The 24,332-nt window shown below is 49.1% G+C and overlaps 1 protein-coding gene across 2 annotated transcripts; it reads right to left on the bottom strand.

Annotated features, from left to right (window-relative positions):
* Nucleotides 1-96: 96 nt before the first annotated feature.
* Nucleotides 97-23,642, bottom strand: BSDC1 (BSD domain containing 1). 2 transcript variants are annotated; one of them, XM_005906209.3, is made up of 11 exons: nt 23,486-23,642; nt 23,115-23,175; nt 17,595-17,711; nt 15,403-15,570; nt 14,074-14,128; nt 12,014-12,129; nt 11,549-11,617; nt 11,307-11,385; nt 9,835-10,314; nt 3,544-3,647; nt 97-2,076 (listed from the first exon to the last, which is right to left on the bottom strand). In XM_005906209.3, the coding sequence occupies exons 1-11, from the start codon at nt 23,590-23,592 to the stop codon at nt 2,044-2,046; spliced, it is 1,389 nt and encodes a 462-aa protein (XP_005906271.2). In that variant the 5' UTR covers nt 23,593-23,642; the 3' UTR covers nt 97-2,043. The 2 variants fall into 2 exon arrangements, with proteins under 2 accessions (XP_005906271.2, XP_005906272.2); XM_005906210.3 differs by having other exon boundaries at nt 23,442-23,490.
* Nucleotides 23,643-24,332: the final 690 nt, after the last annotated feature.

Here is a 24,332-nt window from a genome sequence, read left to right on the forward strand (position 1 = left end):
TATTTTACACTTTAAGTTTACTTATCCTAAACTTACCTACACCCTCCCCAGCCTTACTTCTCTTTCCCTTTAAAGATCTTCATGGAACCAGAGGGCCTCATTCAGACGTCCCTTTTATTATGGCTGACAAGTGATTTTCATACAGGTGTTTAACTAAAGTTACTTAAAATAGACCCCAGAATCATACACATATAGGGGGAGGAGAGAAAAATGACCAAGAACAGTTGGAACCACTGTTGTTGCATCTTCCTTTCCAAATAAAAGCAGAAGCGTTGGGAATGCAGAAACGGCCTCTTGACTTCTTGTCTTGGTGAGAGGCCTTCTGGGGTCCCTGTCCCTTCCTCACCCCAAAGGCCAAGGTGAGTCTGGGATGAAGACAAGGGACTTCCTTGGAACGCAGGCTACCACCTCCCATCCTGACCCCTCCCCTGGGCTCCACCCTGCACACTGCCTTGCCCTGGCTCTGGGGCAGCTGCTGTAGGGGACAAGAACAGAGCCCCAGACACCTTCCAGCTTCTGTTGAATCTCTTTAATAGCTGTTAACGGCAAGTCTGGAAAAGGTTCAGGACAAAGTTCTTTTTTCTTTCTTTTTTAATTACAAAACTAACAGCTGTTAGAGTCTTTTTTTTTTTTTTTCTTTTTTTTTTCTTATCCCAGCTACAAAATACTCTGGGAGATACATTATAATTTAAAATATATAATATTGCACAAACAACCAAAAGGTTAATTAAACTAAAGAAATAATTACAAAGAGAAAAACCCCATCCCATGAAAAAGAGAAAAAAAGATTCAGCATTCTCTCCATCCCACCCCCTCATTGAAGGTTTGAAGTGGAAGTGACCACCACTCTCTTGGCGTCCCTGACCACGATCCCTTTAAATCATTGGTGAACACACCAGATTATGTACAAGAATCACCAGAGCAGCATCATGAAGCACCAGGGTCTCCAGGGATTCCTGCAGCCCCTCGTCCCCCCAAGAGAGGTGCAGCTTTACCAGCGTGGAGGGTGAGAGCCACCAAGACTGGATCTGCCTTCAGGAGGATGAGCTTTTGCAGAAGCCTGTCGAGAATCTCGAGCAGCTCACCCCCAGCGTATCCCTCCAAGAGGCAGAAGGGTTGAGGCGGAGAAGTCGGGCTTACCAGAGTTGTAAGTACTCGGCTTTGATCACTGCTCTGTACCGCTGGTACCTGGCTTGTGTCCTAAGCTACGGGGGAGTCAAAGTTGGTGGCTGGCTGGCCAAGGTATCCCGCCAGGCAACACACAGAAGGGCCTGAAGTGGCCCCCTCCCTTCTTGGGGAAGGGAAGAAGGGCAAGAGCAGACTCTTGCAGGTGGCACAGCTGGGCTAAGGACTCAGGTGCATCCGACATGAAGACGGCTTGGGAAAGGTGCTAGGGACATACCAGCCTGGACTGGGGGAAAGGAGGGAGTTTGGTCTCTAGATTCTGAACCACAAGGAGCCCTTCCAGGAATGGAAAATGACTGGGAGGGACAGATTCCTAAGGGAGGCAGATTTCCCAGAAATGAATGCCTCTTACCCGCTGGGATAGGAACCAAAGTGTGTCTGCCATCCCTGTCAAGCCAAAGGCAGGTGGCACGGCCTTCCTTGCCGGCTCATGGGTGACAGAGTGTTGTTTTGGCGTCCTCCATGAGACCGGCGGTTTAGCCTCTGTCTACACAGGCACATGGGCGAGGGCTGTCCCTTGGGACTCCTCAGCAAGAGTCCCCAGGAACAGCGGGTATTCAGCAGAGAAATGTAGGCTCTTCCAGTGGGGGGTGGGGTGGGTGGGGGAAGTTTCCTCCCCCTCATGTCATCCTACGGTTGGCACAAGTCAGAGTTCCTGGTTTGGATTTAGCGAGGCCCTTCCCAGACATGAGCAGAGGCCCGAAGGGCCAACAAGGAACAACCCAGAATCTGCCGAGAGCTCTGGCTGACAGAGGCCACTGGGGGACATTCTTAGTCAGTGTCTTCCGGGGCCGGGCTGAGACGGGCGAGGGAAGTGGGAAGTGCTGTGGGTGGGGGAGCTGCTTGCTCTGGCTCCCCTCAATCCCAGTCCTCCCACTCTACGTCTTCCAGCTGCAAAGGGGGGACAATGGAGATAATGGAGAGCACGAACACATATTTACTCCTCTGAGTCAAGTCCAGACCCAAGCTCCCCAGCTGCCCCATTTCAGAATAGCCCTCCCTGCAACCCCAAGCCCCACTCTCCCGGGCTGGACCCTCCCTCCTATGAAAATGAAACACTAGCCTCAAGGAATGTCTGGGGAGCCCTCTGCCTAAGGGGTGGGTCTGATGGTTCTAGACTCAAAGGAAATGCTTCTACCAGCCAACTCTGGACACAAGGGGACGCCCTGCCTGCAAGAACCCAGTCAGTCAGTCCCTTAAGGAGAACTTGTCTCCTGCTGAGCAGAGAAAAACATGGCTCCAAGAGGCAGCGACCTTGAAAGTGGCACTCTGATCAGAAGCCAGTGCAGCACAGGACTAGAGGGACTCACTGGGCCTTCACTGGGGGCTCCAGCACCCTAATCCCCTGCTGAAGTCTCCCAGGCAACTCTCTTGGCCTGTTGTCAGTGGATCCCCTGGTATAATGAGTTACAGAATGACTGTTCAGGTATGTTTTATGTCAGGTTTTAAAAAGGGCTACAAAGACACCAAAGCCGTGAAAGCCCCATGGCATGAGAGGGCACCATGAGCCTTCTTTCCTCTGGGTATAGTGAGGCCACAGGTGTAAAATACTCACGTAGGTCACTGTGGCCCCCAGCCCTCAGTCTCCCAATATGAAAAACAAGGCCCTTCCCATCTCTCTAATCTGTTCCCTCTTTATCGCAGGTTCCCTGAGCTATGTGATGGAAGGAATCATGGGGTTGTTGTGTGACAGTTCTTGATATAGCACTTATGTGAATCAGAGGTGTGGGCTGGAGCCTCAGTCCTGTCCCTTACTAGCTGTGAGAGCTTTTTGCCCAGCCTCTCCTTCATGTCATTTCTCATTTGGAGAGGTAGTGAGGAATAAGAGTAATAGGGCTCTGAGCTCCATTTTGCGGTGGTTTTAGGACACCTGTCAGTGCTCCCACGTCCCAGGCTCTGTGCTAACGGGTGCACATGCATCACCACCGCCACGCGTGAGCTGGTAACGACCAGTGCCGCGTTTAGATGGTGCAGCAGAGGCTCAGGTCTAGCGATCACACTGTCTGTTGCCTCCAAGGCCAGGGTCTTAAGGTCCCACACCTGGTGACCCTGAGTCACAAGATCTGGGGCAGGGTCCGGCACCTGGGTTTTTTTGGTGGTTCCTCAGGTGATGCTGATAGGACTAATGTCAAGAACTTCCCCTATCCGCCACCCTGGAACTCAGGGGAAGCAGAGCCTGAGCCTGCTGATGACTGCTCAGGGCCTGAGCGGGAGGCCTTGGCTCCCTTCCCACAGCCGGCCACCTCAGATGGGAAGGGATCCACCGTGAGGGGCCAGTAGGGCTTGGTGGGGAGAGTCTTCAGACCTGGGATCACTGGGCTTGCTTCCCTGTGGCCCACCATCAGCAGGCCCACTCACCTCACCGGAGGCATCCACTTTGGAAAGTGCCATCTGCACTTCTTCTTCAGTCATGTCCAAGTCAAAGTCCTTCTCCCAGTCCTCACTGATGTCTGTGCTCGAGCCTAGAACCATGATCCACAGTGTGAAAGATGGGAAGGGCACGTGGTGCGGCTGGAGCTGGGCTGATGGAGCCCTTCAGAAGGGCCTGACAAATACACACCAAAGGGCTTACATGCTGCTATCTCTGCCTCAGTGATCCCACTTTTAGGAATCTATTTTAAGGAAGAACCCTGGATTCAGTAAAAAAATTTAACCAAGAGAATGTTCACTATAGTGCTGTAACACTGATAAAAACTTAAAAAACCACCTAAAAGTCCTCTGCTAGGGAATTATAAAAATAAAGGGTATAGTCCTATGACGGAATGTTATGTGGCTTTTAAAGGTTAGGCTACAGAACATTTGTATGCATGGCAAAATAATCTTACACTATTAAGTGAGATCCAACCAGTCCATTCTGAAGGAGATCAGCCCTGGGATTTCTTTGGAAGGAATGATGCTAAAGCTGAAACTCCAGTACTTTGGCCACCTCATGCGAAGAGTTGACTCATTGGAAAAGACTCTGATGCTGGGAGGGATTGGGGGCAGGAGGAGAAGGGGATGACAGAGGATGAGATGGTTGGATGGCATCACTGACTCGATGGACATGAGTCTCAGTGAACTCCGGGAGTTGGTGATGGACAGGGAGGCCTAGCGTGCTGCGATTCATGGGGTTGCAAAGAGTCGGACACGACTGAGCATCTGATCTGATCTGATCTGATTAAGTGAGAAAAAGTAAGTTACTGAGTAGTGGAGAAATATTTTGGTCCAGAAACTCCTTGGGAGCCATGGAAATCTCTCAGAAGAAATAAACAATGAACCTCTTCTGCCTCAGTCACTCCATTCTACCTACACTGATCCTGCTGCTACTGAATCATATCAGGCACATTCCCACCTAAGGCCTTTGCAAGGACTGTTCCCTGTACCTGGAACTCTTCTTCAGATACCCACAGGCCAACCTGCTCACTTCCTTCACACCTTTGCTCATATCTGACCATCTAAATGTGACCTGCCCCGATCATCCTATTTTCAATTGCAACCCTGTCCCCCTCACTCTGCTCTGGATGGTCTTTTCCACTGTATTTATCACTTGCTAGTGTATTACATAATCAGGTTCCCCGTGCTTGTTGTCTAATAATAGAGAAACTAGAACGTGAGCTCCTGGAGGACAGGGATCTTCTATTTTCTTATGTATTCCAAGTGACAAGAACAAATAGTTTGTACTAAATAAACATCCATGGACTCTTTCTCTAAATCAGGGGTTGGCAAACTATGGCCTGTGGACCAAATCCAGCCTACCATCTGCTTTTGGAAATAAAATTTTGGAACATAGCCATGGCCATTTGTTGACATATTGCCTATGATTGCTTTTATGTTGAAAAGACAGAGTTGTGAAGCTGGGACAGAAACTGTATGTCCCCTGAAGCCTAAATATTTGTGACCTTGCTCTGTACAGAAAACACTTGCTCTGCCCTGTTCTAGGTGATTCTGATGCCTGCTAAGGTTTGACAGCCACTGCTCCAAACATTCGTATTTGGGTATGCCTTCTTACAGACAATATAAAAAAAGTACATGTGAAAGTTATTACTGAGAAGAAAATGACAAAAATAGTTCCTGTAAAAAAAATACATGCAGTATGGTTTCATTTAAAAAAATATGCTCACAGATGCATGCACACACACAGAAAGGACGAGCAAAATACCCATAAGAATCCAACGATCGTTATTGCTAGGTGATGAGGTCATGGGGTAATGTTTCTTTTTTTCTAAAATCATATATTACTTTGTAATCATTTTTTTTTTTAAGCATCTTTAAAAAAAGCAAGCTCTGATCCCCCAAGGGCACCACCTGTAAATACCTTGTTTCTTCTTGTCTAGCTTGCTCCTTCACACGTACCCAGGCTCTGAGACCTCCCCAAGCCTGGGCCCCACAGTCCTTATTAGGGTTCTTGCACTGTTCTCTCTAGTCACCCATCTAGCCATGTGGTAGTGTCTCTGGCCTTCTCTGGTGGCTCAGATGGTAAACAATCTGCCTACAATGCAGGAGACCTAGGTTCGATCCCTGGGTTGAGAAGATCCCCTGGAAAAGGGAATGGCAACCCACTCCAGTATTCTTGCCTTAAAGAATACCCATGGACAGAGGAGCCTGGCGGGCTGCAGTCCATGGGGTTGCAAAGAGTCGGACACGACTGAGTGACTAAGCACATAGCACATAGCACATGGTATCTCTGGAGTCAAGCAAACCTGGGTGGAACCCTCTTTTTTCTACTGTGTAGTCCTGGGCAAATTATTCTGGGCTTCAGTTTATTTATACTGATAAAATAAGAATAAAACCATTCTCTTTGCAGAGAACCACCGGAGGAGCTTATTAGAAAGCAGATTCCTCCCTGTCCATTCCCCTCATTCAGATTTAGCAGGTGTAGGTGGTGGCCCAGAAATCTGGATGATTCTGTATAGATCTTGGCCTGCAGTATGAGATACAGCAGTGTGACAAATAGCAGCATCATGTAAAGTGCCTGTAACATACATCAGTTCAGTCACTCAGTCGTGTCCGACTCTTTGAGACCCCATGGACTGCAGCACGCCAGTCCTCCCTGTCCGTCACCAACTCTTGTTTACTCAAACTCATGTCCACTGAGTCGGTTGTAACATACATACACAGTGGATATTCAACAAATGGACCTGTTAAAGGCTGGTCCTACAGTTAAGTAATTTTGCACATGGTCCCTCAGCCAGTCAGGATCAGATCTCAAACAAAGACCCAGATCTTCTGACTCCACGTTTAAGGTTCCTTGTGCTGTCAGGACACTCTGGTGGCTCATGCCTGGTTCTCTGTCAGTGCAGGCTTCCTGTGGGTTAGAAGCCAGACTCCCAGCTGATTTCTCCCTTCAGAGCTGTGGCTGTGGTCATGACAGCTCTTCCTAACCTCAGGTTTCCCTCCAGGGATTTGAAACTCTCTTCAGGGCTTAATGCTAGGGCAAACCCGTTGGGTAGAAGAGAGTCTCAGGTAACATTTTTGGAGCACTTTATACTTATCTCAGAGGGTGGATGTAAACAGTCCCAGTTTACAGATGAGGAGACAAAGGCTTCGAGTGGCAGAGAGGTGAATCTGGGCTTTCTCTGCCACCTGCCTTCTCCCACCATCCTGTCCTGTCACACAACAAGAGTACTAGTAAGATCGCCATTACTCTGGGCACATGGCAGAGAACTGATCTATGCAACAATTTAAGACATCTCCATGGAGTGTTACTGTTTTCTTTTGTTTGTAAGGAATGGGGAGTTTTCGAGTGATTACTAACATCATAGTGCTGTCACTCACAGCTCATTTTATTCTGTTTAATTGGATCTTTGCTTCTCCAAAGAAGAAATGGAGGCCAAAATCCCTCCCAGGTGGTCAGTCAGTGGTGAAGCGGGGCCATAAGCCCAAGGCTCTTTCCAGTCCTCAGTCCACAGGGCCCGCTCCAATCTCCCCTCCCTGCTCCCTGCTGAGGGCGCCTGAGCAGGCTAAGTCTAGTCTCCTCAATCAAATGGACCTCGGCACAAAATGCAGGTGGGAAGCAGCTCTGCAATGACAGGCATCACCCTGGGACCTCAGGAGTCCCTTTGGCTTGGCCACCCCAGAGACTGCTGTACCCAGAGACCAAGCCTCGCTCATGTCATCTTTGGATGTGGACACAAGAAGGAAAAGGAGTCACTGCCTCCAGGACAAAAAATCTATTAAGATGTTACTCTCTACTCTGTTCCCACTGTCCCCTCTCAGTCCAAGACCCCAGCTTTGCCCCACTAAGTGTGTGAGACGCACTGGACCAAATGGTTACAAGCTTCCGCCACATCTTCTCCACAATCTCATTTCTTCCAGCCTCTACCCATCACATTCTCCAGGAGCCCGTTTCCAAATGGAACCAGTAATTCTTAAACCTTCCAACTGTGTCACTGTTGTCCCCACCCTTACCCAGCTTAGACTCTATGAACCGCCATTCTGATCACTTCTGCATACACTCGACTTTTGTCCTTTTGAGTTCACCTGGATAAACTTCAACCCTGATTCAGTCCAACTCCCCACCTGCTCTGTGCCTGCACCTGAGTGACTGAATGTGGCAGGACAAAAGTACAACAGCGGTGACTGGTCTCTCTCAAAATTCATAACCATCATCTCAGAAGCACCCTTCGTACCATCCACCCAGCAACCCCACAGCACCTGCTGAGCCCACCACCTACTCTGCACTCTCCTAAAGGCTATTTCACATTTCTCTAAATACCTACTGGGTGGGTGATTTATCTTAGTTTCCTACCAGTAAAAAAGAAAAAGAAAAAAGGAAAATCTCACAGCTCTCATAGGATTTTTGGTGAGGACTGAGTGATATGCATATCAAGTGCTCAGCACAGAGCTATATACACAGGAAGTGTCCAGAGACTGGTTGGTACCTTTTACTATCTTGATCATCTCCCCAGAGCAGGGCTCTACCCCAATTTCTTCCCTGACTGAGGCTCTATCATGGAACAATGAGTCTCAACTTATAGAGAAAATGGAGGCTTACAGAAGATCAGTAACATTTCTGAAGTCACATGGCTTATGAGCAAAGTTGGGATTTGAACCCAGAACTGTCTGAACCCCAGAGGCTGAGCCCTTAGCTTAGCCTCTACATGTAAAGCTCCTAGTACAGGTTGGGCATGTAACACAAGCAGCACGACCTGCTGCTTTGTGGCACCATGTCCAACTTTCTGAATTTGGTTTAGGATCTCAAGTTGTATTTCTGAGCCAACCCCACCTCCCTTCTTATTCCTCCCTCACCTGGGAACAATACAGAAAAGTGGGCTTTGGTTACCCCCTTCAACATGCCCCATGCCCTCTGCTTTTTGGACTCTGTAGGACCCTGCAGCCTGGACTACAGCTCCCCCACCCGCACCTACCCCAAACTCTCCAACCCGCCTATACAATGCCTGTCTCCTCGCTGAAACACCTGCTCATGCCCAGCGGTTCCTTCTTTCTCTGAACTCCTCCGGTACCAAGCCTGCCCCGTACTGCTTCTTGCTTCATCATAAAAGACCATAGCCTTTGCCCCTCCCTCCTCAGTGTCTCATAAAGAGTAGGTAGGAGCTCAATGGATGACCTCACTGACTCAGAGTCAGAAGGAAAGCACTGTGTTGGAAACTAGACATCTCGCAGTTTCCATCAGGGAGCAGAGCAGGGCAGGGTGTGAGGGGCCCATTTCCATCCACAGCAGCAAGCCAGTCTCTCACTGCCAGCAGGCCAGTGTGCACCTGCTGGGCAAGCTGGGTGACTGGCTGGTGCTGAGTGTGGGCAGACAGGATGCCTGTGGGTGAGGAGCTGAGGGGAGGTCTTGCTGACAATCGGCTGCCTCTGCAGAGGTACTCTGGATGTAACAAAACAAGCTGACACCAGCGATACCACTGTTCTTTAACTGCAGGAGTTAGAGAGGTTCCTCCCCGACACAAAGTCAAAGTATCTCCTGTCTCAAATTTCACTAAGCAGACAAGAGACTAAAGCTCTGTTACTTAAGCTAGGTCACTGCAAGTTCATGAGTATTCACTTTATTCTTCTTTAAACTGTACACATAAGCTTTGTTCATGTATTTTATAATAATAATTAAAGAAGGCCTGGGGAAGCTAAATGACTTTGCTGAGGTCATCCAGGGGAGAAGACCCTTGGCAGCAATCAGTGTCATAGGAGGTCCCACCCCGAAACTGAACTGTCCAAAAGGACAGGAACTGGCACCCTGTGGTAGCTAAGGGCATGGGTTTCAGGTCAGACAGACCTAGGTCTGAATCTGGGCTTGCTACTCTCTGGCTGTGTGAATTTGAGCAAGTTACTTAACATCTGAGGCTCACTTTCTTCAACTATAAAATGAGGACAGTAATATAGGGAAATGAGATGTAAATTAGAAATTAACAAGCTCCCCTGGTAACTGAGAAATTAACTGCAATATTACATCCTTAACCCATGATTTGACATAAATCTTATTTTGTCATCCTAAGATGCATCTTAAGTTCAGAGGATTAATGCATGTTGGAATTAATGGAATACAGTAATAAACACTCAACCTATAGTAGCTGTCATCATTATCAGTATCACAAACAAAGGCCACCTCTCCTAGGATCCTCACAAGGGACAAGGAGACGAGTGTGCCTTGTGAGGTGGCAACTCTCACCTGCCCTACCCCCGCATGCTCCCTGGGCTTTGGCCTTGACTCACCTTTTTTCCCATTGTTGGAGGGTGTAGACTTCCCACTGTCCGAGTTCAGCTCAAACACCCGTAAGTCTGTGAGAATCTCTTCCCTGAGAGTCTCTACTCTGGCTGGAGGCCGGGGCTCTGGACCGCTGGGGCGGCAAGCAGGGGTGTGGGGCTTGGACTGAGCTCGGGGTGGGGGTCCAGTCTCGCCCGTATCCACAGCCAGGTCCTGTTCCTCCAAAGATGCCTCTAGAAGCTTCTGGGACAGGTCCTTGGGCAGCGCTGGGGCCTCAGAGGCAGGGGGCGGTTTGGCAATCTGTGTCACCAGGGAGACGCTCTCACTGCTCTCCGAGGGGGTCACCTCTGTTGGAGGCTCGACGGGGGTCACCAGATTCTCTTCACAGGGGCTCTGGGGACCAGGTCCTCCTTCAGGGGATGTGAAAGGTCTGGCCACAGGAACCTTTGCCTCTTTTAGGGACGTGGGTGAAATGCCCGCAAGCTCCTCTGTCAAGAGAGAAAGGAAGGAGAGTGATGTACTCTGGTCAGTCCCAAGGCCATCATGGAGACCACCAGACAGAGCTCAGGTCCTCATCAAAGTCTGCTCTAGTCGGTTTCCTCACCCCCTCTCCATGGTAGTTCTGTAGGTACTCCCTGCTGGTCAAAGTATCTCCTACCCATGAGGCCTAGTGCATGTCTGGCAGGCACTCAGCTTCTACAAGTGCAGCCCAAGGTAACATGACAGCTTAGAAAGCCAAGACCTGAAAGTCAGTCGGGATGAGGTTCAGGTTGAGCTCTGCTCCCTCCTGGATGCATGATCTTGGGCAAGCCACCTAACTCTCCGTTGACCTACCTGCCTCATTTGCAAAAGAGGAATAATAACGTTGTAGTAAGGCCCATACGTGTAGAGCTTTTAGTACGGGTTGGGCATATAATATAAGCACTTAGTAATTGTGTTAACATATCATACAGGTTGCTCCAACACACTCCTAATAAGCTGAGCTACCAGGCAGAGGAAGCTCAGCTCTGTCCCTAAGCCAGTGCTTCCCAAGTCTGGCTGGGCATTAACATTACCAGCAGAGCTTGTTAAAAATACAAGTCTGGGGTGCCCCTGGAGGTCCAAAGGTTAACACTCCACGCTTCCACTGTAGGGGGGTTTGGTCCCTGGTTAGGGCATGAAGATTCCCCCCATGCCGCATGCTGTGCATGCCCAGAGTCTTAGAAGAAGGACATTTGGAATTTCAGTAAGCTCCTCCTACTCTGAAGCAGCTGGTCCATGGGCTGGCAGCTGACACATGCAACCTCTGTGCCTAAACCCGGGCCACCAGACTTGGTAAACACCCCCTTGTAGCTCAGACTATCCTTGGCACCTGCAAACACCGTGTTTAATCCCTCCTTTCCTGAGGCGCCACGTCCCTCAAGGCTTCAGCGAGAATGGCCCAGACAGCCCCCCACAGGCAGGACTTGGTACTTGCTCATCGCCTCTCAATACCTCTTACCTTCTTCCTCCTCCCAGCCAGGCTCTTCAGAAATGCTCTGTTCTGCCCGCTGTTTCAGGGCATCCCTCCGGGCCTGCTCCTGAAAGTGGGGGAGGAGTAGACGGCCAGGAGCAGTCAGGGAACCCCAGACTCTGGTTCTGACTCCAGAACTCTTGGTACCCTCTGTCCCCTTCTTCCCTCAACAAAACCCAGCCCCTTACCCAAGGCTGAGTGGAGTACCTCCCCTGGTTAGGCCACCATACCTGCTCTAGTTGATGGACTTTATAGAAATACCGATGCCAGAATTCTGAATGGGAAACAGCTGCAGGCACCTGGAGGGAGGGGACAGTGGAGATGGGACTTTAGAAGTGGTTGTGTGGGGTCCATGTCCCCAGCCTTATCAGCCAGCTCCCAGTCATTCTGGATTTCAGAGGGTCTAAGCAGCTGAGCTGTGATTCTTACAGCACTTTCAACTGCCAGACCCACCTTCCTGGCCCAGGAGGTAGAAGAGAACTCCCATCAGGCTTTGCTGGCCCTTCTATTTCTCACCGTGATTGCCAGAAGCCTGGTGACTTAGATTCCCCCACATGGATTCCTGGCTCAGGAGCTGGCTGGTTAGGCTCCACAGGGCCTCCTGCTGCTCTTTAGGCCAGAGGACTCCACAATGACTCTGGACATGACCCTCCCACATCCCCACACCTTCAGCCAGGAGCCGGGAAGGCCCTCACCATCTTGGTGTAGAGGGCCCGGATGGAGGGGCTGCCTACAAGGAGCTCTGAGATCTCCCCCTTCTTCTCCTCCAAGCAGAACTCGGAAAGCCAGGCATCAAACAACTCTGGGGGCCCTGGAGAGGGAAAGATACTGATGGTCAGTTCTGTGGGGCTGAAGAAAGAACCCTGGGCTTAGAGAAAACACACCAAAGCCTGGACACGGACAACGAGGAAAGGGTAAGGTTTTTTCCAAAGCCACGTGGCCCAAGGTGGGGGATCAGGCAGGGTGAAGGGATGGGTGTGCCTGCTATCAGGGCATGGCCCCTCAGTGATCTCGGGGGGGCTGCAGTCTCCTCTCTCTCCAGGGCCTGCGTGGTTTGTAGCTCACTACACTTGGCTACTGAAGCCTCTCCTCTCTGCAATGACTGCTCTCAGGTCACCAGTGACGCCATGCTGCCAGATCCAACAGCAACTTCTCTGTCCTTGGTCATGTGGCCATCCTATACCTTCCGCCCTGGGAATCACTACCTTCCTCTTGAAGCCGTCTTCTCCCCTGGCTTCTCATTCTTGCCTGTATTTCCTCCTCCTGCTCTAGTAGGTCCATCTGAGTCTTCAGTGGGCTCCTCTTTCTCCTTTCTTTATCTCTTCTCATTCTCCATTTTCTCCCAAGATGACCTCCGCTAAACCACGAGTTTTAACCTCCTTCTCCCACTGACAGTTCCTCAGTCTGGCAGCTGAGGCTACCTTTCTGGGCTCCAGATCCAGAGGTCCAGGTGCCAGGACACATCCACCTGCACAGATGCTGCAAATACAGCGCATGCTCACCTTCTTCCTCCCGCACCTGTCCCACCCACCTATCCACCAGAGACCTGCGGGCCCTCCCAGGCTCCTCCCTTTTGCAGTCACTCTGGATTCCACTTCCTCAGTGTCTCTTACATGCACATCTTCCTCTTCAGTCTACCCGGCCCTTCCCTGGTTCTGGCTTTACCTCTGACATGAGGATTCCTACCGAGCTTCCTAACTGGTCTTCCTGTCTTGTCTCTCCCTCTCTATTTCGTCCTTAACAAAACACTGCGTGAAGGCTCTTTTATAAAATGCAAAATCTGATCACATCAGGTCTTAAGACTCAACAGTTCTCTACAGTACGGCTTTTTAGACTATGGTCCAAGGATAGGCTTCAAAGGGTTCAAGAACTCCCATACTGCACATACAATTCTATTGAAAGCGGGCTTATGATTTTCAACTGAGTTTTAAAGGCCTTTGTGACTCAAAAAAAGGTTAAGACCCGCTACCTTGAGTCTTTCAGGACAAAATTCCAACTTCTTAGTCTGGTACCCAAGGCCCTCAGTCCAGTGCCCCTGGCAGCTCTCACTGCCCTCATTTCCTCACACGTACTCTCTGTCTGGTATTCTCGAATGCCTAGGTTTTTCTAGACCTTCAAATGTCCTGTTGTCATGCTTCAACACTGTTCCCCCGACTTCTACAAGTAAAATTAGTTTACTTCTAATTCATTGTTAAAACCTTAATTCAGGTGTCACATTCTAGGATTCCCAGGCTGGGTTATGTGCCATCCTCTGGGTTCCCACTGCTCCCCTCTCTCTGTGGAAGCAGTCACTCCATCTCTAGTTATCTTTGCTTTATTCCATTTCTCTCTCCTAAAGGCAGGCAGGTTCCTGGAGGTCTGGACAGGGTTGATTCAGAGTTCCACTCATTTCTGGTGTCTAGTTCCCACCTAGACACCAGTTCCCCTCTCTAGATGTGGGGCTTGCTGTACATCAGGAGCTTAGCAAACAGGCCAGAGGGAAGGCAGGCAGGGCAGCAGGGCTGGGAGGGAGCCCAACTGAAGATAAGGGATGAGAGGAGCAAAGCCTCTGTAGATGGGGATGAAGACAGTTTGCGTTCAGAGAGGAAAGGCAACCATCAACCCATCCCACTAGATGCAGGGTTCAAAGCAGCCCCGGCTCTGGTCCTTTACACAGAGGCTACCTGACCACTGCTACAGAGACAAACAGGGCGTACAATCCAGACCCCCTTGGCCTCCCTGCCCAGCAAGCCTGCCCCTCACCACAACCCCTCACCATCTGGTTCATTGCAGTAGGTTGCTGGGTCTGACTGCAGGCTATAGAGGCGAGCCTATAAAAAAAAGAAAAAAGAAGAGAAATTCTGGGGTGCTGGGGACAGAAAGCAATGCCTCTCTGCCAATCAACCACGACCCAGCTTCTCCCCTGTTGGCTACCATACCAACAGGGCACTTGGTAATTAACAGTGTGGGTTATGAGTGGAGCACTGAGCTAGGAGTCCTAAACTGGAGCTCCTAGAAAAATGGTCTTTCACCCAGTATTCCATCCCTGGACTAAGAAAATAAAGTAAGCAGGCTACAAAATCATACACATAAAATAGTTTTGAATTATACGATATACAAAAAACAGTAGTGCAAATATATTAATAAAGTCCAAAACTCACTGGCAAATTTTGAAATATTTAACTCAAGTTAAAACAATTCATCAAGAATTTCTTAATTTCATAGCCAGTCTGCCAAATGAACTGCAAGCTGTGCTCCCATTAGGGCCACAGGAGTCGTGAACTTTAGCTGGTACATGGAAAGCCCATCCTTCCTTCCTTGTTATTACAGGAAGCATGGGTGGGCTGCATCAGAACTTCAGCAAGTGATTTTGGTTGATTCACTGTAATAATTTAAACTTCTGTAATTAAAAAAAAATATCACAATCCACTTCAATGTGTACTAAGTGGTGGTGCTAACACTAGGGCTGAAAAACATGCTTGAAAAATGTTTGGGGTGGAAATTCAACACGGTACAATGCAGGCCAGGCTGCTGTGACACCATACCGCGAGTGTGGGAGATGCTCAGGGAGTGTGAGAATAATGGTGAGAAAATGCAATGCAGCAGAAACACACTACTGTTGCTGATATGACTGCTCTGAAGACATACTCCTCCTGTACACTTATTCCAATTGAAAATTAATCTTAAACAACACAAATGTGGAACTCATGCCTGTAAAGATGCTCTCGAGCACTCCTTGTTATGGATGAAACTGAAAGGAATCTCAATGTGCAACACTAGAGAAATGACTGAATAAATTATGCTATATACACCTGCAAGAAGTTAAAGACATTAAAATGATAGTGATAAGGAAAGACGCTAATAGTTATAAATTTTTTAAAAGTGGGTTAAAAAATTGCATATATAAAGTGCTTTTCTGTTAAAAAGAAAAACAATCAGAATCAGTGGTTCTCTTTGAGTGATGGGATTATGGGTTTAGAAATCATTATCTTCTTGTTTATTGGTATTCTCCAACTTAATTATATACACATATTATTTCTTATGAACATGTACTGCTTTTGTGAGCTCAGGTTGGAAGCTAGAGCCCAGGGCCGCTAGTGAATACCTTGGTGCCATCATAGGGCTCAGCCGTCCCAGAAGGCGTGCCCATCAGGGTGATGACGTCACAGTCGATGGTTTTGTCTGGTGAGGGGGCAAAGGTATCGGAGATCACCCCCAAGAAGTCAGACAGCCCTTTCTTCATTTTCTCTGTCGCTCCAGAGGAGCCTTCAGTCTGCAAAGAGAAGCCAATAGAGGAAGTGAAGTGGCTCAGGAGCAGGCTGCAATCTGGGGTATGGGGTAGAGAAGGGTGAAGCATCAGGGGTCAAAGTGTACTGTGTCGGGGGACCAGGGAAATGTTCACAACGGTTCACCCCATCTCTGGGGCTGGAGACGGACAGAGGGGCAGCCAGGGTCACCACCCCCAGATGGGGGTGCAGATTAGGGCCGCAGTAGGCCTGTGTAGGTCAGAGCAGAGCTCCTTGACTGGCTGTTTCGCCAAAATTTCAAGGTCAGTCAAGCTGATCAAAGATTGACAGGAGAGGATCCATGGCACAGACATTCAACAGGGAAAAGGACTTAGAGGGAGAGAGATGGGAAAGGTACCAGCTTTCGGGTCAATCTGGGATTTGAATCCCAGCTCTACTACTTGTTAGTAATGAGACCTAACCTCTCAGAGTCTGTTTCCTTAACTATAAAATGCAGATAAATATACTTCCTGCAGGGGGTTACTTTGGAGATTTTTTAAGAGATAAGGCATGCACAATGTCTGGCACATAGCAAACATTTAATAACTAGCAGTACTGTAATATTACAATCTCATCATCATCATTGCTCAGGAGGTATTTTGTATGAAAGACTGAGGAAATATGGGCAGGATGAGGACAGACAGCCCTGCCTAGAGACAAGCCTGGGACCAGCTGAGGGCAAATGCATGGACCCCCTAGAAGGGGCAAGTGGGGCACCCATCTGGAGCCATGCTGGTCAGAATGCCCTTGAGCAAGAAGGGACGGTGTGCTGAGAGACAAGACCAAGCTCCGCAAACCTTGCAGCAAAGTGTCATATTTATTTCCAATGAGGCTGCCCAGGCATTTTAAACCTTGAACCTATCAACTGTGCCTGGCACACGTTGGCACAGGTATATAATTGTATTTGTTGAATTAAAAAAGGAATAAATAAATGAAGGACACAAGTCGTGTCTCTGCTACTGGCTGGACATGCAGCGGTTCAGCTGGGTGACTACTTGTCATTCATGCTCATCAGTGGCTGTGGTCAGCAGGCAGACAGTATTTTCTAAGATTCAACAAAAGAAGCTTGGTTAAAAACACTCCACAATATGTTTTTCATAACATCGCCTCTAATTACAAGGCAGCTGATTCCACTGGTGATCAGAGAAACTGAAGTCTGTTCTACTACTAAAGGGGAAGTTGCAATACAAAACCAGGACCCTATACTTCCTCGGAAATTTGAGCTCTGCAGGGGGGTATCTCTGACTGTATACAATTTTCACTTTTCATGCTGACTTGAGAATCTAACTCCTATCTCAGAGGAGAATTTCAGTATACATCTCTGACTGGTAAAACCTGGACCAGTAAAAATACAAGCTGGCAAAAACTTTTTGGAGGTAGTTCTACAGTAGATATTAAAAGGTCTAAAACTACATTCATCTTATATCCTTTTCAATACCTTATTTGGAAGAACATATTAAAGGCAAAGATTAAGCAATCAGAATGTTCACTATAGCTCTGCTTACAATACTGGAAAAAACTGAATCAGGAAACTAGGAACTGGTCAAATCCACATAATAGAATACCATGCCGTGGGCATGCCTGGTGGCTCAGTGGTGAAGGCTGCCTGCCGATGCAGGAGACACAGGTTCAACCCCTGGTCCAGGAAAACCCCACATGTGGCGGGGCAACCAAGCAGCGCACTGCAAGTCCTGAGCCTGTGCGCCAGAGCCTGGGAGCCACAACCACTGAAGCCCACACGCCCCAGAGCCTGTGCTCGACAAGAGAAGCCACCATAATGAGAAGCCCACGCACCACAGCTAGACAGCAGTCCCCGCTCGCTGCCACTAGAGAAAAGCCTGGGCAGCAGCAAAGACCCAGCACAGTCAGAAAAATGAATAAATAAAATGTCAGAGAAAAAAAAGAATACCATGCCATTTCTGACGCTGCAGAACTGGGTCTGCAGTGATTAATTAAACAAGTAGGTTATGAAACATGGCGCTCAGGCTCTGGGGGTGGAGGTGGTACTCACAGTCAGCTTCTCCTTGACCACGCTGGCGGTGGCCGCAATGGTGCAGGCCGTGTCGCGCTGCACCACCTGGGTGAACTCCGTCAGGTCCCGCTTCATGAACTCCAGGGCTTCGGAGGACTAAGGGAAGACAGAAAGCGCTGACAGCCAGCGGCTCCACCACCCTTTGTTTCCTGCGCTTCAGTACCAGACAGAAACGTGGAAAACAACGGACATGGGAACCTGGGCTCAGAAATAATGCTTCCTTGTCCCAATCCCACGACCTGGGATTACTCAACAGCAGAGAGCACAGAACTTCCTGCTGGTCTGAAAACAGGGGACTGAGCTCAGCCCAGGTACCTAGAAGCTCTGTGGCCAGGAGGAACTCTCATCAAGTCCTCGGTTTTCTCCTAGGTAATGAGGGATGTGGCCTAGAGCAGTGGTTCTCATGAGCAGACTGGGCTAGGGGGCAGGTGTAGTCTGAAAACAAGACAGACTGCATCACATCGCTATGCTGTAAGCCATGACCTTTGTTTCCAATTGCAAACAGGAAGAGAAAGGATTTTTTTAATCAAAGGAAAGTGTTCTCTATTTTTACTTCTTTTTTTTGTTACAAGGAAATTCAGTTGAAATACGAGACAGCAGGTGAAATTACTTGTGTGAAAGGTTTCACAAACAGGCTGGATTTGGAACAGCAATAGTTTAGAAAGCTTTTATGAGCAAATTTTGACAATACCAGTAAAAAGGTGTGCCATTTTTCTGTATTCAACAAAAGGGGTGTTAAAAGAAATACTGGATCAGAGTCTCTCCTAGACTGCCCTGGTTCCACCATCTCAGAGCTCTGTTCATGCACAGAGCTCCTTTGGGCAGAACTGACACTCGCTTCCGTCGGACAGTTTGCCTCTCACTCTGTGCTCAGACCCAGTGGTGACAGCAACCCCTCAGCTCTTGTCTAAGTCTTACATTGTCTTCATCCTCACCCACTCCAAGACATCTTCCTGGACTATCTCTGTGCTTACCTCTGCAAGCCCTTTCATTTTATAAGGGATAGTTACCTGCATTTTTAAAGTGTCTTTTTGAGTGTTCTGGTGATTTTTTTCTTTGGGGAAGGGTCTGCCTCATTCTCATCAGCCTGGCAAGTCTCATCTATCAGCCAGAGGTTTCTCTGCAAGTGGGAATGCCTCCATTTCAGATCTGGGACTCCTTAACTGGACTGGAAGAGTCATTTATTAATTCTTTCTCCATGCACACTACCGCCACCTTAGTCCAGGCTAACCTCCTCTTTCATCTGGACTCTTCTCCCAGGTTGCATGAAAGTGAAATTCGCTCAGTTGTGTCCAATTCTTTGCGACCCCATGGAATTCTCCAGGCCAGATATACTGGAGTGGGTAGCCTTTCCATTCTCCAGGGGATCTTCCCAACCCAAGGATCAAACCCAGGTCTCCTGCACTGCACGTGGATTCTTTACCACCTGAGCCACAAGCAAAGCCCAAGGATACTGGAGTGGGTAGCCTATCCCTTCTCCAGGGGATCTTCCCCACCTAGGAATTGAACCAGGGTCTCCTGCATTGCAGGCAGATTCTTTACCAACTGAGCTTGAGGGAAACCCCCCAGGTTGCATACTACTACTACTAAGTCGCTTCAGTCGTGTACGACTCTGTGCGACCCCACAGACGGCAGCCCACCAGGCTCCCCCGTCCCTGGGATTCTCCAGGCAAGAACACTGGAGTGGGTTGCCATTTCCTTCTCCAATGCATGAAAGTGAAAAGTGAAGGGGAAGTCGCTCAGTAGTGTCTGACTCATAGCGACCCCATGGACTGCAGCCCATCAGGCTCCTCCGCCCATGGGATTTTCCAGGCAAGAGTACTGGAGTGGGGTGCCACTGCCTTCTCCCAGGTTGCATAAGATGGCTTTAGTATCTTTTCCTCATGGCAACAGGGGAAACTCTGTAAGTCAGAGCAGACAGAGATGCCCCTGCTTTACAGCCTTCAGTGGTTACAGGGTATCCAACGGCAAGTATGAAAGTATAAAATCTTTCCCTTCACTTACAAGGTCCATATAATCTCCTCTCTGGGAGACTCTCCCACTATGCCCCTTACTGAGGTCCAGCTGGCCATGCTCAAAATTTCCCCAGTGTTCCAGTATCTTTCCTATTTTAGGGTGTCTGCATACATCATTCCCTCTCCTTGACACATTCTAACTCTTCAAGCGAACAAACACAATGAACGAACCCCCTCAGCTGGATAACTCCTGTTCCTCCTTCAGAGCTGTACCTACATGTCACTCCCCTGGGGGCTTCCCTGATGCCACCTCAGACCAGGCTGGCTCTTCTGCTCATGGCACCTGCACGTTCTCTTCTTTAACATTTCCTCTACTTTGGATTTCTGATTACCTGTTCACTGTCTATCTTCCTGGGTAAACAGTAAGTTCTGTGAACACAAAGCCTTTTTTTCCATTGATACTCTCCCAGTGTCTGACATAGAGCCTGGCATAGAGTTAGACTGGCATGTACCAGGGAGTTTTAATTATTAACCATTTACATGATTATCTGGCAAATGGCTGTCTCCCTCCCTTGACTGTGAGCTCTGAGGGGACCAACATGAACAGACATGGTGCCAGCCCTCTCGAAGGTCAGTTTCCTGGGGAAAATGCTCACATAACAGTGCTGAGGTGCAAGGGCAGAGCAGTGACCAGTGTACTGTGGGGAGGCTGGAGCGACTTGGTGAAGAAGTCTGGACGGAGCCTTAAAGAATAAGCAGGAGTTACTGAGGAAGCCTGGGCATGGTGGCACCTGGAGTATACTGAGGCCTACAAGCATTTCGGTCCTGGGAGAAATGAAAATAAAGAGCAAAGCAGAAGTGGTGAGGGAGAAACCTTGAGAGGGTGACCATGGCGGGCCTGGTCAGCCCTGTTGGTGACGGGGAACCACCAGTGTCTGAAGGAGGTAAGACATGATGAGATTCGTGTTTTTGACATGTCACTCCTAAGACTGGGAAGGATGACAGGTCCAAGACTTGAGTAGATTAGAAATGGAGGAAGACCAGTCAGGAGGCTGTTGCAATAGTCCACGAGAGAAAACAGAAGAATATGAATAAGGACAGCCCTGGTAAGGATGATAGGATGGAACTGGTTCAAGAAATATTAGGCAAAAAAGATGGATTTGGTGATTAAATAGATGTGTTGACTGAGGGAAACAAAGAGTCAGGAAGAGCTACTGGCAACTAAACTAAGTGACTGGGTGGTTGCAGTGCTGCTAGCCAAGGGAGGAAACAGTGAAGGGGAGCAAGTGTAGAGAGAAGCTATATAGCTAGATATATATATTCTATAGTCTCTATATAGTACTATATAAAAACCATATAGTATCTGTACTGACTGGGGGATATTTGGGTCAACTGTCCCGCAGGAGCTATTCTCAAATACTAAAGCTCCAAGGACAGGACTAGGAGTCACCCTAAAATGAAAATGGAAGAGCTCACCAAGGAAGAGTCTGTTGAGTGAACAGCGCAAGGCACTGAGGACCAGGTTCCTCAAACGCCAGCTTTAAGAGGCAAGCAGAGGAAGAGGAACTCACGGAACAGGAAAGCCTGGAGAAGCAGGTGGAGAACTGAGACAGAATCATGCCATAAAAGCCAAGGGAGTAGACTTTCAGGAAAGAGAGAGTGACCGCTAGTGTCTAAAGCAGCAAAAGGTCCAGGAAGATAAGGGCTGAAAAACATCCACTGGATTTGGCAAGTGGTAGGTGAAGTTGAGTGTTTACAAAGATAAGGCTATATGTAGGGGCTTCAGGGGTGGGGAGCCAAGAAACATGATGTTGTTGACTTCAAGTTTTAAAAAGGAGGCGAGGCTGTCACCTCAAATTAAAAAAGGAAGTGGTTCGACAGGGAATGTGAGGGGACAGTTAGGTTTGGGGAAAGTTACTGAAGGCAAGGGGAGGAGCAAATAAGAGACTGAAAACACTTGCTAGGGTAGGGGGTGGAGGCTGAGAGGCCCAAGACCAGGCCCAGATGAGTCTGGGGAATCCGTGGTAGAGGCAAAGAGCAACGTAATTTTCCCACCAGTGTGCATGGGCAAGTGCGACACACACATGCACACGCATACACACACAATAGGAGGAAGTAAGAGGAAGAGGAATGCAGATTATAGCATAATCTCAAAGCTGTAGTTTCTGGGGCAGCATATGCTGCAAGAAAATTGGGGGGGGGGTTGCTGGGAACTGAGTGGTCCAGACGCAGCCAGGATAGTGAGCACTGAAAGACCAAGAACAAAATTAATAGAAAATGGTAGCTGGTATTTACTCTCAGTTCTTAAAAAAAGGTCCTTGTTTAATACTTCTTGTGTGCTAAATACTGTTTCGGTGCTTTACATATATCATCATTTAATCATGACAACAATTCTGTCAGGTAGGTATTATTAGTATTCCCACTTTACAGATGAGGAACTGGGGCTTTAAGAGGTTAAATATCTTGCCAAAGTTCATGTAAGTGTAGGAAATTAAGTCTTTTCTTTTCAAATGGGGAACTGTCAAAGGCAGAAACAATACCCACTCCCCCTGCTTCAAATGAGAGAACAAAGATGGAAGGCTAATCAACTACCTATTTTTCGTGTTATGGGAAGACCAACCTTGACAGTAATATATAGGAGGCCCTCACACAACATTTGCTAAATGAATGTCAGACTCTCCTTCCCGAAGACTGCTCAACAAGAAGCAAACTACTCTGGGGTCTCTTCTATTAGAATTCAGTTTGAAATTCCCCTTCAGCTTCAAGCTCAGTTTGAAACTGAGTCTTCATTAACAACATAAACAGCTCAGGCCATTCTCAGATTTTCTGGGCTGTAGCTGAAAGGCTAGTATGCAGGCCAGGCGAGGATAAAAATGCTCACAGAGTAGAGCATTGATTTAACTGAAGCCAGAAGCCTCCTGGAGTTGCCCTGAAGCAGGACTCACCCCAGATGCTTGAGGTAAATGGTAATTAACTTTTTCCAGAATTCAGATGAGTTGGTTTTGACAAACCAGCACGGAAAGAAACAGGAACACACAGTGGCATTGTCCACGGGCAGAGCCAAGCCTCACTCAGCCCACAGGGACTGCTGTCTCCTCACTAGACCATGAGTGTGGGGAGGCCCACGACTGCATCTGTTGGGCTAATGTCGGTATCCTGAGGACCAGAGAGTCAGAGTGCTGGCTATGGCATACACTCCTATTTGCATATAGGACTATAGGAGTAAGTTTCTATCGCAGAATCCTTTCTCTTCAAGGCCTAGATCAAATGTTCTCTCTTTTACAAAACTGAATTTCCCAAGTGGGAATACACCACTCTTTCCCACGGATTCCGACGACACGGTCGCTCCAGTCTTTAAGGCCATCTTTGTTTCACTGTAGGTAGAGTCACACTGGTCTGAGTTGGGGGTCTGTCCTCCCAGAGGGCCCAAGTCAGCCTGGTCCCCGAGGCCCGGAACCCACAAGGTTCAGCGGTTCAGGCTCGGAACAGGGTGCAGGGAGGTGGCTTGAGGCCCTACCGGAGGAAGGGCGCTGGCCCAGCTTACCTTCTCCTTGACTGCCTGGTAGCTCTGCTGCAGCCAGCTCCGCCACCATCCCACGTCCTCCCTGTGGAAGACAGATACATCTGGCGGCCCCGCGGTGAGACTCGGGGCCGCGCAATGATCGGGTCTCAGTTCCCCTCTCAGATGTGGCCCGTGGGCTGGGGCATCGAAGGCCGCTTCCCCACTCCCTCACGCTGCGATTCCACCCCGCCCTTTCAGTTCCGTCAGGCCCGCGCTGGCCTCCCGTTCCCCCGGGGGACCCTGGCCCAGCACCCCAGCCCTGGGGAGAATTCGGGGCCCAACGCCTGGAGAACTGGATGACGGGCTCACCCTTCCGCCATCTTGCCCGCATGACATCACCACTATTTACTGACCTTTGACTTCCGACACGGCACCGCCCCCTCAAGCACCACCCCGGAGCGGGAGGCCCAATCCCCTCGCCGATATCGTCCTCAGCCCCATCTCCGCCTGGCTCCATCATTAGACTCCGCCTCCTTAAACTCGGTTCAGGTTCGGTCCAGGGTTCGGACTTAAAACTCCGCTCCTGAAAGCTCGGTCCAATCCGCTCTCAGGATTGTCTCCAGGCCCCACCCCAAATGTTAGCCCCGCCCCCCCACATCGAACCCAGGTCGGTATCCGCTGACATCGGATACGGTGGCCGTTTTGGGTCAAGATCGGCCGGTGGCTGAGGGCTCGAATTGTAAACCGGGTAGAGAGGAGGCAGGGAGCGAGCCAGCCTGGAGCTCGAACGTCTGTATCCCTGAGCGCAGGGCTAGGACCGCCCCCCTTTATGAAACCTGCCGCGTAGCAGCAGCCTGGGGTCTCTTCGGGCTAATTGAGCAAGCGCAGTCCGTGGAGCTCTGGGCGGGGTTTGGAGGAAATTTCGGAGATGTCTTCGATGCAACCTTTGGGGGAGGCGCTCTCAGGAGATTGGGGAGACAGACACATTTAGTTAGCTCAATTTTTGGCGACCCAGATCAAAACTACGTAAACTGGATGTGGTCGGGAGAAATCCGGAGACACTCTGGAGGAGAAAGACTGTGTGTGTGTGTGTGTAGTCTAGGGTTGAAAAATTGTGTGTGTGTGTTTGTGTATGTGTGTGTCTGGAGGAGGAAGATTTTGTGTGTGTGGTTAACTTTCCAAATGAGGCCTCCGTTGTTCTTACCGCCTCATCTGCTACCTGGCTGCATCTGCGCCCTCATACTTTGGCCTAGATCCCGT

The sequence above is a fragment of the Bos mutus genome, chromosome 2 (genome assembly GCF_027580195.1).
Source record: "Bos mutus isolate GX-2022 chromosome 2, NWIPB_WYAK_1.1, whole genome shotgun sequence".
Classification (NCBI taxonomy): domain Eukaryota; kingdom Metazoa; phylum Chordata; class Mammalia; order Artiodactyla; family Bovidae; genus Bos; species Bos mutus.